We start from the raw sequence: 12,447 nt of genomic DNA, 5'->3' as shown, positions 1-12,447 counted from the left end.
CCCTTATTCTTGCTATTGAGATTTGTTCCCTCCTTTCTTTGGTTAGGTTTGCCAATGGTCTATCGATCCTGTTTATCTTTTCAAAGAACCAACTTTTAGCGATATTAATTTTTTCCATAGTTTTTTTATTTTCCCTCTCCTGAACCTCAGCCCTGATTTTTATAATTTCTTTTCTTTTGCTATTAGTAGTGTTGTCCTGCTGACTCTGCTCTAGTTTTTGTAAATTTTGTGTCAGTGTATCCATCATGAGTCTCTCTTCCTTTCTTAGGTGTGCTTGTATTGTTATGAACCTTCCTCTGATGACTGCCTTTGCTGTGTCCCATAAGTTTTGGTATGTCGTGTGCTCATTTTCGTTGGTTTCTACTCATCCTCCAATTATTTATTCTTATTTTCTTTGTCTTCCTTTTGTTGATTTCCAGTCTTATGGCACAGTGGTCAGAGAGGTCTGTATTATTTCAATGTGCTTAAATTTATGTAGATTTGCCTTATGCCCCAGTATGTGGTCTATATTCAAATATGTGCCATGGGGACTTGAAAAGAATGTGAAATTTTTTATATTTGGATGAAAAGCTCTGTAAATATTTAGGTCAAATTGTCTAATTGTGGAGTTTAGCTCTCTAGTCTCCTTGTTGAGTTTCTTTCCCTGTGATCTATCTTTCTCAGTGAGTGGTGTGTTGAAGTCGCCCACTATAATTGTCGAGTCTGTAATTTCTTAATCTTTTGGAGTGTTTGGTTGACGTATTGATCTGGTCTCTCATTCGAAGAATATATGTTTACAATGCTTAGTGGTTCATTGTCTATCATTCCTTTGAGCATTATATAGTGTCTCTCCTTATCTCTTTTTATGGTTTGCACTTTGAGGTCTATTTTATCCGAGATAAGGATTGCAACCCCTGCTTTTTTTGTATTGCTGTTTGCTTGGTAGGTCCTTCTCCAGCCTTTGATTCTCAGCCTATTTCTGTCTGTAGCCTTGAGATGTGTCTCCTGTAGGCAGCAAATTGATGGGTTGTGTTTTCTAAGCCATTCTGCTAGTCTCAGTCTTTTAATGCCTGAGTTCAGACCATTGATATTCAGGGTTATTATCTTCATGTGCGGACTCTGTGATGCCATTTTATACCTTTTGTGTTGGGCGTTTTCCTACTTTCCTTTCTCATTAGTGTGTGTGTTTTGTGTGTGTATCATTCTTGACTTCTTTCCATCCTTAAGCCATTGCTATCTTGGGGTCTGTTTTCTATTTGTTGTGCTCTGGGTGAGGTTGTTCTATGTGTTGGTCTCTTATTTGTGCTTGGTGAGTGTTGCTCTTCTGCCCATACTGAGTCGGTGAGGATCTTTTGTAAGGCTGGGTTTGTTGTAACGTATTTTTTTAGTTTTTCCTTGTCTGGGAAGACTTTTACTTCTCCATCGATCTTGATCGATAATTTGGCTGGGTATTCTTGGATTTGCGTTGTTTTCTTTCAATTTTTGGAATATGTTACTCCACTCTCTCCTTTTTTTCATAGTTTCTGCTGATAGGTCTGAGCATATCCTTATGTGGGAACCTTTATATGTGATTGCTTGCTTTTCCCTAGCTGCTCTCATGATTTTCTCCTTTTCCTCAAAGTTGGATAGTTTAACTATTATGTTCCTTGGTGATTTCTTCTTGGGGTACCGTCGTGCTGGTGTTCTTTCAGCCTCCTGGATGGTTTGCTTGGTTTTCATTCATTAGGCTGGTGAAGTTTTCCTCCAAGAATTCTCTCGCTATTGTTGCAGATGACTTCTTTGTTGTGTCTTCCTCCGGTAGGCCAATAATTCTAATGTTGTTCCGCTTCGTAGCATCAGACATAGCTCTTAGGTTTTCTTCGGCTTCTCTGGTGCTCTTTTTAGATTTTTGTTCACGTTTATTAAAGTCTGCTTGGCTGTCCTCCAAGACACTGATGTGGTTCTCTGATTCCTCCAATCGATTCTCAAGGAACATGATTCTGCTATTGTTTTTCGTAATCTCCTCCTTAAGCTCCTGTATATTCCTTTGGTGTATGTCTTTTATCTCCTCTATTGTTTCATCCTTTTTCTGTATTGTTTCCCTCATATCCTGCATGGCTCCAAGCAGCATTCTGAGAGTTTCTTTGTATGGCATCTCAATGTCTGCTTCTTCTATGTGTGTTGCTATGTTCAGGACATCTTCTGCCTTTGTCTTTTGTTTCTCCTGTTTTTTTTGTTGAGGTCGTTGGGGGTGATGGCTGTTTGCGTTGAGTTGTTTTTGAGGGACCAGGTGCCATTTTCTAGTCTCTCTCTGGAAGACTTATAGGAATGCTTTTTCGAACTGCCTACAGCTGATTCTGCTAAGGGATTAACCTACCACTTTATCTTCCTGTGGCTTCCCTATCAGGAGTGTCCAAGATGGCAGGTCGACTGCCTGCCTCAGTGTTGCAGAGGCTGGGCTGAAGTTCCTGCTATTGGTTTGAATATTGCTAAGTGTTGGCTGAGCTGCCTTATGTCCCCAGGTACACAGGCAGGAACTCCCTGGTGAGAAGTCTGAGGAGTATCCCCTGGAGAGCAGGCAGGCCTTACCCTAGCCTTGGGCTATCTATGCAGGGTGAAGCTCACCTAGGTGGGTGTGACCCAGGCGCAAATGCCCTAGGGCAATGGGAGTGCCCGTATGTCCGCAATGGAGTGTGAGAGAGCAGGGCAGGAACAAGGGTGGGAGAAAAATCAAAAAGTGAGACTAGACTGTGCAGGGGCACAGGGAAGTGAGGGAAGCAAAAAAAAAAAAACTATGTAGCTGAGTCCCACTCCCTGCCTGCAAACCTGCAAGGGCTTACTCCCTGCCCCAAGCCCCAGGGGTAGTCCTCAGCTGAGCCCCAAGAAGAGTCGCATGAAAGCTGCTGAGCAGCCCCCAGAGAAGTGGGGGGACAGAGAGCAGAGATGTTAACAGACGCCGCAGTGTAGCTGAAGCTTGATCCCTGCCTATGGAGCTGTGGGGGTTTGGGTTTAGTCCCTGCTCAGACCATGCGGTGCGGCTGTGGCTGTGCCTTGAAAAAGCCCTTGCCCAGCTCTCCAAGGCTGTGTGGGAATATAGAGCAGAGACGCAAACAGAAGCAACAATGTAGCTGAACCCCAATCCCTGCCAGTGGAGCCACAAGTGTCCTGTCCCTGCCCTGAGGCAGGTAGGGGAAAACTGTGGCTGTCCTGAGACCAAGCCCTGCTATAGGCTCCAAATGGTCCCGGCTCCGGCAGATCCAGCAGCTGGGCTAGGGTCGAGCCCCAGCCGGCTTCCACTGAGGTAAGCCAAAAGCCCCCAGCCCCTGAAAACCCCGTGGATCTGTGCCTACTTATCTTTATGATGCACCTCCTGTGATCCAGTGGCGTTGAATTTCACTCTGAGCAACTCTCCTGGGCTAGATTCTGCGGAGTCCCTCTGGTATGTGTCACTCTGTCGCCATCTTCCCGGAAGTCCTCTTAGTGTGTGCTTTTGATTAGATTTTATTCCCAAGTAACTTTGGGGTGAATATAGTAAATATTATTTCCCTTTTACAGTTGTTGACAAGGAATTCAATAGATTTTGTTCGTTATCTTGGTTGCTGTCTTCCTGTTATTTTTTAGAAATGTGTAGGTGCATCTCTCTCGCTGTGATTGAGTTGATGCTGCCTCATAGTAACACTGTTGAGACAGGGTAGAAGTGCCCCGGTGGGTTTCCAAGACTGTAATCGTATACGGGAATAGAGAGCCCTTTCTCCCACAAGTGGCTGGTAGTTTTAAACTGCTGACCTTGTGGTCATACCATTTACAAATACTTTTACTTTGATATGCTTTATTCCCTTTCCTTATTTGCTTATGGCTAGGATTTCTAATACAATATTGAAAGAGTGGCAATATAAAGAGCATCCTTGTCTGATGCCCATTATCATGGTAATGTTTTCAGTCTCTCGGTTGGCTTTATGTATAAGCCCTTAATTATATTAAGGGATTTCCCTAATTTGCTGTTATCAGGATGGGTGTTGGATTTTGCCAAATGCCTTTTCTGCATCAATGGTTATAGTCATCTGATTCTTTCCTTTGATTTATGTGGTGGATTATATCAATTGCTTTCTTATGTTGAACTACTGTTCACATCTGGTATTTTTCACTTGGATATGATTTTCTTTCATGGTGTTGGGTTTTAATTGGTTAAAGTTTTGTTGAGATTTTTGCATTTGTGTTCATGTATAATGTTAGTCTCTAATTTTGGTGGTGTCTGTGCCTGGTGTCCATATTACAGCTATGTTTCTTTCATAGAATGGTTATGCCATCCTATACTATGGAAATTTTGCTCTTCTCTGAATGTTTAGAATTTTCCAGGTAGCAAAATCATCTGGACCAGGACTTAAAAAAAAATCTGTTCAGTTTCTTCTACTGTGATGGAACTGGGCTTCCAGAAATGTGTGCATTTTTTCTAGGTTTCAAATGAGTTGTTCTTTATAGTATAGTGATTCTTATATTCCAGTTGTTTCTGTTATGACATTCCTATTTCATTTATTTTTACCTTCTCCTTGTTTTCCTTTGTTAAACTTGGCATTGGTTTGCAATTTCATTAATCCTTTCAAGGAAACTTGCAGTCTTGTTATTCCCAATGTTTTTCTATTTCATTTATTTGTGCTTGAATATTACTTCCTTGTAGCTGCCCTCCCCCCACTCCTCCCTCCTGTTCTTTTATTAAGTGTGGGAGATGTGTTAAGGTGACAATTTTGAGTCTTTCTCCTTTCTTGATGTGTGAATTTATATCTATATATTGTCTTCTGAGCACTGCTTATGTGTCCTATTGACTTTGGTCATTTCTATCAAAGGTTTCTTTTAAAATTACCTTAAAACAAAAGCAGCAACAAAAACTTTATTAAACTGAATTAAATGAGCAGAAATAATATTGAAAATTCAAATAAAGGGATTTTCCCTTTATAGTGTAAAGACATCATATTCACATTCCGAATTTAATTTAAAAGTTATCTTGACATATAATTCACATTACAAATTCAATAGTTCAATTTTATCAAAAGGTGCAATCATCACAATTTTAGACCATTTTATTCTTTCTTTTACTCATTGTTATTAGCTAATCATTTCCCCCCAACCTCCCTGTCATACCTGCAAGAAACTATTAATTCAGTCTTTATATACTGACCTATCCTATTTCATATACAGAAGTACAAAATGAAAAAACACAAAAATCCCAATGCTAAGAATAACAAAATAAAACAAAGATGCTCAGTCAAAAAGAAAGCAGAAAACATTAAAAACTAGAACAAATGTAAAATGGGTGGAGAGGGAGAATCAAATAAAGTATTAAATTTTAAACTAACTCATCTGTAATAATCCACTTTCCAATGTAGTTTGTCTTATAGCAAGGCATCCTATTCTGTGGTCAGAGGGGATTAATAGAAGGCTTGATCCATATGGATTTGGGGGCTACAAATGGATTTTGGGGATTCACTGCCATCCATAGCCTTCTGCAAACCAGGTGCTCAGAATTTAAGTTCTGATACCATTTTCCACTCCAGTCTTAGATTTTATAATTTACAATCCTTGGATCACACTGGCTTGACTTTGAAGACAGGTCATTTAGATGGCTGCTTTTTGAAGATAAGCCTTTAATATCCCAGACACTCTTTTTTGATAGCCAAGAACCATCTGATTTCTTCACACACCTTGCTATAGCACCTTATCTTCAGTGATATTTACTTTAAGAGCAAGTGTAGAGTAGAGAAAGACCTTAAGAACTAATTTTTTCTTAGATTAGGGGTATAATTGAGAGCCCAAAATCCATTTCTACAATTATGGTCTTTATATGTCCCTGCTTCACTTTGAGTTATCATTATCATTTTATTGGGTAACATTATAAATCATCCCAATGGGCATATGGTAATTCTACTGATAGTATCGTTAATTTAAATGGTATAGAATTTAAAACATTGTTGAGAAAAGAAGTATACATGTATAATATTGAGTCATTTCTGACTCAAGGCGACCCTACTGGGCAACTTTTTTAGGCCAAAAAGACATGGATTGTTGACTTTAAAAACTTAATGCTGTTCACAAAGGCAAAACTGTTACTGCTGGACTAAGACATGTCACAATAATGCAGAGAACATCTGAAAATAGCAAATAAATGGAAGTCTTCAGTTGCCATTTTTGGGGCACTCTCAAAGCAAGAGATCTGGATAGATCTCCAAATCTATAACCTTAAGAAAATAGTCATCTGCTTCTTCTCACACTAGGGTGTTTCAGCATTAAGTCTAAGGGAGGATTTCATCTGCTACAGCGTGCTAAAGGTAAAGTCCAGTTTGCTTTGTGAGGTTTCCAGATCAGACCCTTTCAGTATGGTCTATGATATATATATGTGTACCTGAAAATGGCAAAGTCTGAAGTCTCAGTGTCCAAAGCATGGGGCCTGGGTTACCAAGGCGTGGACAGAAATTAGACCAAAAGTGTCCAATTGGGAAAACACTACCAGGTGTGTCCTCCCCTTAGAGCTCTACACAAGTGCATTTTTCCCAGTGTCAGGTTGCCACTCCTGGTTTATCTACCAACAGACCTGAAATCACTTTCTCTGAGGCAGACATGGCCCCAGCCCTCACCTCTTGACTTCAATTTCAATTACGGTTCATTAAGCACCCTTGTAGGAGTATCTGTTGATTTGAGGTGACTGCAGAACAATTATTATATGACAAAAACTGATCGATCTTCTCTCTCCCAACATGAGAAACTGGCCCCAACTGAGATGAGGTCTCCCTTGTCAAATGGTTTTTAGAAGTTCATATATTGTTCATGAGCACTAGGCAGGCACACCACCTCCTTGCTTGTGACACCTGATTAGAAGATTAGTTGATCTCAGATCAGAAACCTGCCTTTTCCTTGGTGTTTATAATCACCTCCCCCAATTTAATTAGATACCAAAATGTCTCAAATTTCTAGTTATTCCTTTTAGTTAAAAACTATATTTCAAAGTACATATACAACCTAAAGATAGTAGTAAGTACTATGAAACAAAAGATTCATAATCATCAAGTATTATAAATGGAAAAAGAAGGGATTAATCAGTTAATTTTTTTATAGATGGTCTTATCACATTCTTTTTATTTGGCTTGTTACAGGTACATAAATCATCACCTGCTCCTATGTAATTTCAGGTTGAAGCTGAAGATTAAAACAAATCCACACGTACCAAAATATGCCCTTGAATATATCCTGTCTGAACTTTGAGGGCATCTTGAGGACAGATTTGATGAACTGCATACTAATGACAGAAGACCTGATGAGCTGTGTGATGACATTAAGAATCATTCATGAGGTAAAACAAAAAGCCATTAAGAAAATAGCAAACTGGATGTCAGAAGAGACTCTGAAACTTGCTCTTAATCAAAGGAATGATGGAAATTATGGAAGAAACAAAGTTAAAGAGATGAACAAAGTAAAACATTTTAATTAAATGTACACAGCCTTAGAATTAGAAAACCAAAAAACAACATGCTCAGCATATCTTTAATTGAAAGAACTCAAGAAAAAAAATTCAAGCCTTGAGTTGTAATACTGAAAGTTTCTTTGGGCAAAATATTGAATGATGCAGGACGCATCAAAAGAAGATAGAAACAATACATAGAGTCACTGTACCAAAAATAACTAGTCGAGATTCCCCCATTTCAGGAGATAGCCTATGAATAAGAACCAATGGTATTAAGAAGTTCAAGCTGCATTGAAGGGATCAGCCAAAAACAAGGCTCCGGGAATTGATGGAATACGGATTGAAATGTTTCAATAGCTACTTACCCACATGGAAGAAACACACCAGCCTGTGTGACCATGAGTTGTCGAAGGGATCAGATATCAAGCAACAAGGAACAAAATATCTTATCATTGTAAATGTGGGTGAGTGCAGAGTGGAGACTCAAAGCCCATTGGTAGCCAACCGGACACCCCCTTACTGAAGGGTTGTGGGGAGGAGATGAGCCAGTCAGGCTGCAGGGTAGTAACGATGAAACATGCAACTGTCCTCTTAGTTCTTAAATGCTTCCTCCCCCCACCCCCACTATCATGATCCCAATTCTACCTTACAAATCTGGCTAGACCAGAGAATGTACATAGTTACACAAAGCAACTGGAAACAGAGGGAATCCAGGACAGATGACTCCTTCAGGGCCAGTGGTGAGTGGCGATGTCTGGAGGGTGTAGAGAATGCGGGATAGAAAGGGAGAACTGATTATAAGAATCTATGTATAGCCTCCTCCCTGGAGGATGGACAGCAGAGAAGGCGAGGGGAGACGTCAGACAGTGTAACATATGACAAAATAGTAATTTATGAATGATGAAGGATTCATGAGGTGGGGGGAGTGGGGAGGGAGGGGGAAAATGAGCAGCAGATATTAAGGGCTCAAGTAGAAGGCATATGTTTTGAGAATGATGATGGCAACAAATGTGTATAGGTTCTTGACACAATGGATGTATGTATGGATTGTGATAAGAATTTTCGAGCCCCCAATAAAATTATTAAAAAGAAAAATCCCTGGGAGTCCCTAGTAGGGTCCCTATGAGTTGAAAAAACAAAAAAGGCAAGAAAAGACAGCTACTCAGCCAACTGATTTAAGAGATCCATATTTGTACTTATTTCAAAGAAAAGTGGCCCAACAGAATGTTCAAATTTTAGAACAATATCACTGATATCCCATGCAAGTGAAATTTTGCTGATGATCATCCAACAATGGTTGCAGCAGTACATTAACATGGAGCTACTAGAAGTTCAGGCCAATTCAGTAGAGGACGTAAAACGAGATACAACTGCTGATGTCAGACAGATCTTGGGCTGTATACATAGAAAATACCAGAAAGACACTTGTGTTTTATCAACTATGACAAGGGACTGTATGGATAATAATAAATTACGGATAACCTTGAGAAGAATGGGAATTCCAGAGCCCTGATGGTGTAGTGGTAGTGGTTATGTGTTATGCTGCTATCCAAATGGTCAGCTATTTGAAACCACCAGCAGCTCGACGAGAGAAGGACTGGGTTTTCTACTCCTGTAAACAATTTACAGTCCTGGAAACCCACAGAGGGTTGCTATGAGTCAGCATTGACTTGATGGCAGCAAGTTCACTTTGCTTATGTAAAAATTGTACATGGATTAAGAGGCAGTTATGTGACAGAACAAGGGCATACTGCATGGTTTAAATGGAGAAAATATTGAAGATCCCAAGGACTTAATATTATTTGGATCTACAATCAAGACTCATGAAGAAGCAGCTAAGAGAACAAAGCATTGTATTGGGTTAATCTGCTGCATAAGGTCTCTTTAGAGTGTTGCAAAGCAAGGAGGTTACATTGAGGACTAAAGGGGGTCTGACCCAAGCCACGGTATTTTCAATTGCCTTGTGCATGTGAAAGTTGGACACTAAAACAGGAAGACCAAAGAAGAATGGATGAGTTAGAGAATATCAAGGGTACCATGGACTGTCAAAAAAACAAGTCCGATGGAAGAAGTATGGCCAGAGTGCTCCTTAGAGGCAGGAATGGTGAGACTTGGTCTTACATATTTTGGCTATGCTGTCAGGAGAGACCTATCCCTGGAAAAAGACATCAAGTTTAGTAAAGTAAAGGGGTCTTGAAAAAAGGAAGGGCCTCAATGAGATGGAGGGACCCAGTGGCTGCGACGATGGGCTCAAGCACAAGAACAACTGTGGGGACGGGACGGGACAGGACCAGGCATGTTTCCTTCTGTTGTATACAGGGTTGCTATGGGTCAGAACTCAGTCAAAGGTAGCTAGCAGCAAGTGAATTTGGTTATGGCAATAATGAAACCTGGTTATGTGCCAGCCTCACAAGTAGTGAGAGAAAATTCTCTCCAATTGTACGACGGAGATGATTATTTCTTGAACATATTTTGGAAATGACTATCTTGGGCTATTGTCTATGAAAGTTAATATGCAAGTGTCACTTGATAAAGGTATTATGAATGCCTTATAAGTAGAGAACCAGCCTATTAGGTTTCCAATGCTATAAATCTTTATGGATGCATGTATAGACTGTTACACCTTTCTTCTGAAGACTAGCTGGTAGTTTTGAACTGCTGACCTTTCAGTTAGCAGTCAAGAGGTACCAGGCTTTCTAAAAATGAGTTAATTCTGAGCCAAACTACAGGATATCCTACATTCATTACAATCACTATATGGGAACTCTAATATACTACCAGAGCAACGGAAGACAGGGGTAAGGCCTTTCTTAGAGCAAATCACATTCCGTGGCTTTAATTATGAACCCTAAGATGTTGAGTAAGTTGTGAACGACGTATAAAGTCTTTACCACATTTTAAACATGCAAAGGGTTTCTCACCAGTATGGATTCTTCGATGAGTGGTAAGCTCTGATCCACGGGGAAAAGCCTTCCCACATTCCTTACATTCATAAGGCTTCTCCCCAGTATGAATTCTCAGATGCACTGTAAGGTGTGAACCACGAATAAAGGCCCTCCCACACAGCTTACACACATAAGGCTTTTCACCTCTGTGAGTTCTCTGATGTTCCCTAAGCTGTGAGCTATAAATAAAGGCCTTGTCACATTCCTCACACTTGTAGGGCTTTTCACCCGTATGGATCCTCTGGTGACAATTAAGCTGTGCCAAACAAATAAAGGTCTTTCCACATACCTTACATTCATACTGCTTCTCACCATGAATTTTCAGATGCTGAGTGAGATAGGCTGCACAGGAAAAGGTCTTTCCACATTCCTTACATTTAAAAGGTTTCTCACCTGTATGAATTCTCAGGTGCTCACCAAGCTGTTTACAGAAATAAAAGGCTTTCCCACATTCTGTGCATTTGTAGGGTCTTTCTTTAGTATGGGTGCTCTGATGCTGAGTGAGGTTAGCATTACAAATGAAGGCTTTCCCACACTCTTTGCATGTATAGGGCTTCTCCCCTGTATGAACTCTCAGGTGGTAAGTCAGCTTTGAGCCACAAATAAAGGTCTTACCACATTCTTTACATTCATAAGGTTTCTCACCTGTGTGAATTCTCACATGCCCATTAAGTTGGGAAGAACTTAAAAAAGCTTTCCCACATTCTTTACATCTATAAGGTTTTTCACCAGTATGAACTCTCTGATGATAAGTCAGATGTGAACCAATAATAAAGGCTTTCCCACATTCCTTACACTCATATGGTTTCTCACCACTGTGAATTCTCTGATGGTAAGTGAGGTGTGAGCTAAAAAGAAAAGCCTTCCCACATTCTTTACATTCATGGGGTTTGTCACCATTATGAATTCTTTGATGGACAGTATATTGTGAACTATAGCTGAAAGCTTTTCCACATTGCTTACATTCATAAGGCTTCTCTCCTGTATGCACTCTGTGGTGTTCAGTGAGCTGTGAACCACGAATAAAGGCTTTGCCACACACTTTACATTGGTAGGGCTTTTCATTAGTATGAATTTTCTGATGTTGAATCAGAATAGAACTACGTCCGAAGGCCTTTCCACATTCCATACACTCATATGGTTTCTCACAAGCTTGAGTACTCTGATGCTGACTATATTTCTTGACTTCAGAATGCTTTTCTCTATTATGGGTTTGCTCATGCTGAATAAGGCATGAGAGGTAGCTGAAGGCTCTTTTACAGTCCTTACATTTGTACATTTTTTCCTTTGTAGGCAATGTCTGATGGAGGGTAGGGGATATGGAATGACTTGCAATAGTCTGTTGGTCACAGGTTTTCACATGCCTGAGAAGTGTGCCCTGATTTTTCTGCTGACTCTCAAACTGTCCTTTGTACTCCATGATGTCTCCAGCATGCCTGCACTCAAGGCTCCGGCACAGAGGGTTTTCCACTATTTCCCACTGGAGTGGTTCCACTTTACAAGCACTCTTTTCTGGAGATGACCTCTTGTTTCCACAGCTGGGTTCCAAGTCTGTAAGGTCACAAGAAAACAATTCACATACAAATAGAATGGTTTAAATAGCTCTAAAGTATTTTGTGCAAACTGAATGAAAAAATAAAGCACAATGAGAGTAAAAATGAGAAGAGCTTCCAAGGAGAAAAATAATTAGGAAAATACATCAGTGGTTCTCAAACTTTGGAGTGGATGAGACTCAAGAGCAAACCACTTTCACTACTACTGACCAAGGCCAACCTACTCATATCTCACGGCATTAGCCTCAGAACTGGTCTGCCTTCTTTTATCCTTCCTCCTACAATCTACTCTTCACACAGCAGTCAGAGGCAGGGTGAAGGGAGATGCAGGGCAGTGTAGGGTAAGATAAAATAATAATTTATAAATTTAAGATTAAGGGTTCATGAGGAAGGGGGGAACGGGGAGGGAGGGGAAGGGACAAAAAGAAAATGAGCTGATTCCAGGAACCCAAGCAGAAGGCAAATTTTGAGAATGATGAGGGCAACGAATGTATAAGGGTGCTTTACTCAATTGATATATGTATGGATTGTGATAAGAGTT

General features: G+C 40.2%; 1 protein-coding gene across 5 annotated transcripts in view; it reads right to left on the bottom strand.

Annotated features, from left to right (window-relative positions):
- Positions 1–4,868: 4,868 nt before the first annotated feature.
- ZNF30 (zinc finger protein 30) overlaps positions 4,869–12,447 on the bottom strand; it is a 154,442-nt gene continuing 146,863 nt past the window's right edge. For 3 of the 5 annotated variants that reach the window (XM_075537135.1, XM_075537136.1, XM_075537133.1), the window contains one exon: positions 4,869–11,904. In XM_075537135.1, the coding sequence (XP_075393250.1) occupies positions 10,244–11,904 (1,661 nt within the window). In that variant the 3' untranslated portion in view covers positions 4,869–10,243. The remainder of the gene's footprint in view (positions 11,905–12,447) is intronic. The other 2 variants (XM_075537138.1, XM_075537134.1) reach the window with 2 other exon arrangements.

The sequence above is a fragment of the Tenrec ecaudatus genome, chromosome 18 (assembly GCF_050624435.1).
Source record: "Tenrec ecaudatus isolate mTenEca1 chromosome 18, mTenEca1.hap1, whole genome shotgun sequence".
Classification (NCBI taxonomy): domain Eukaryota; kingdom Metazoa; phylum Chordata; class Mammalia; order Afrosoricida; family Tenrecidae; genus Tenrec; species Tenrec ecaudatus.
This window is presented reverse-complemented; position numbering and strand designations above follow the sequence as displayed.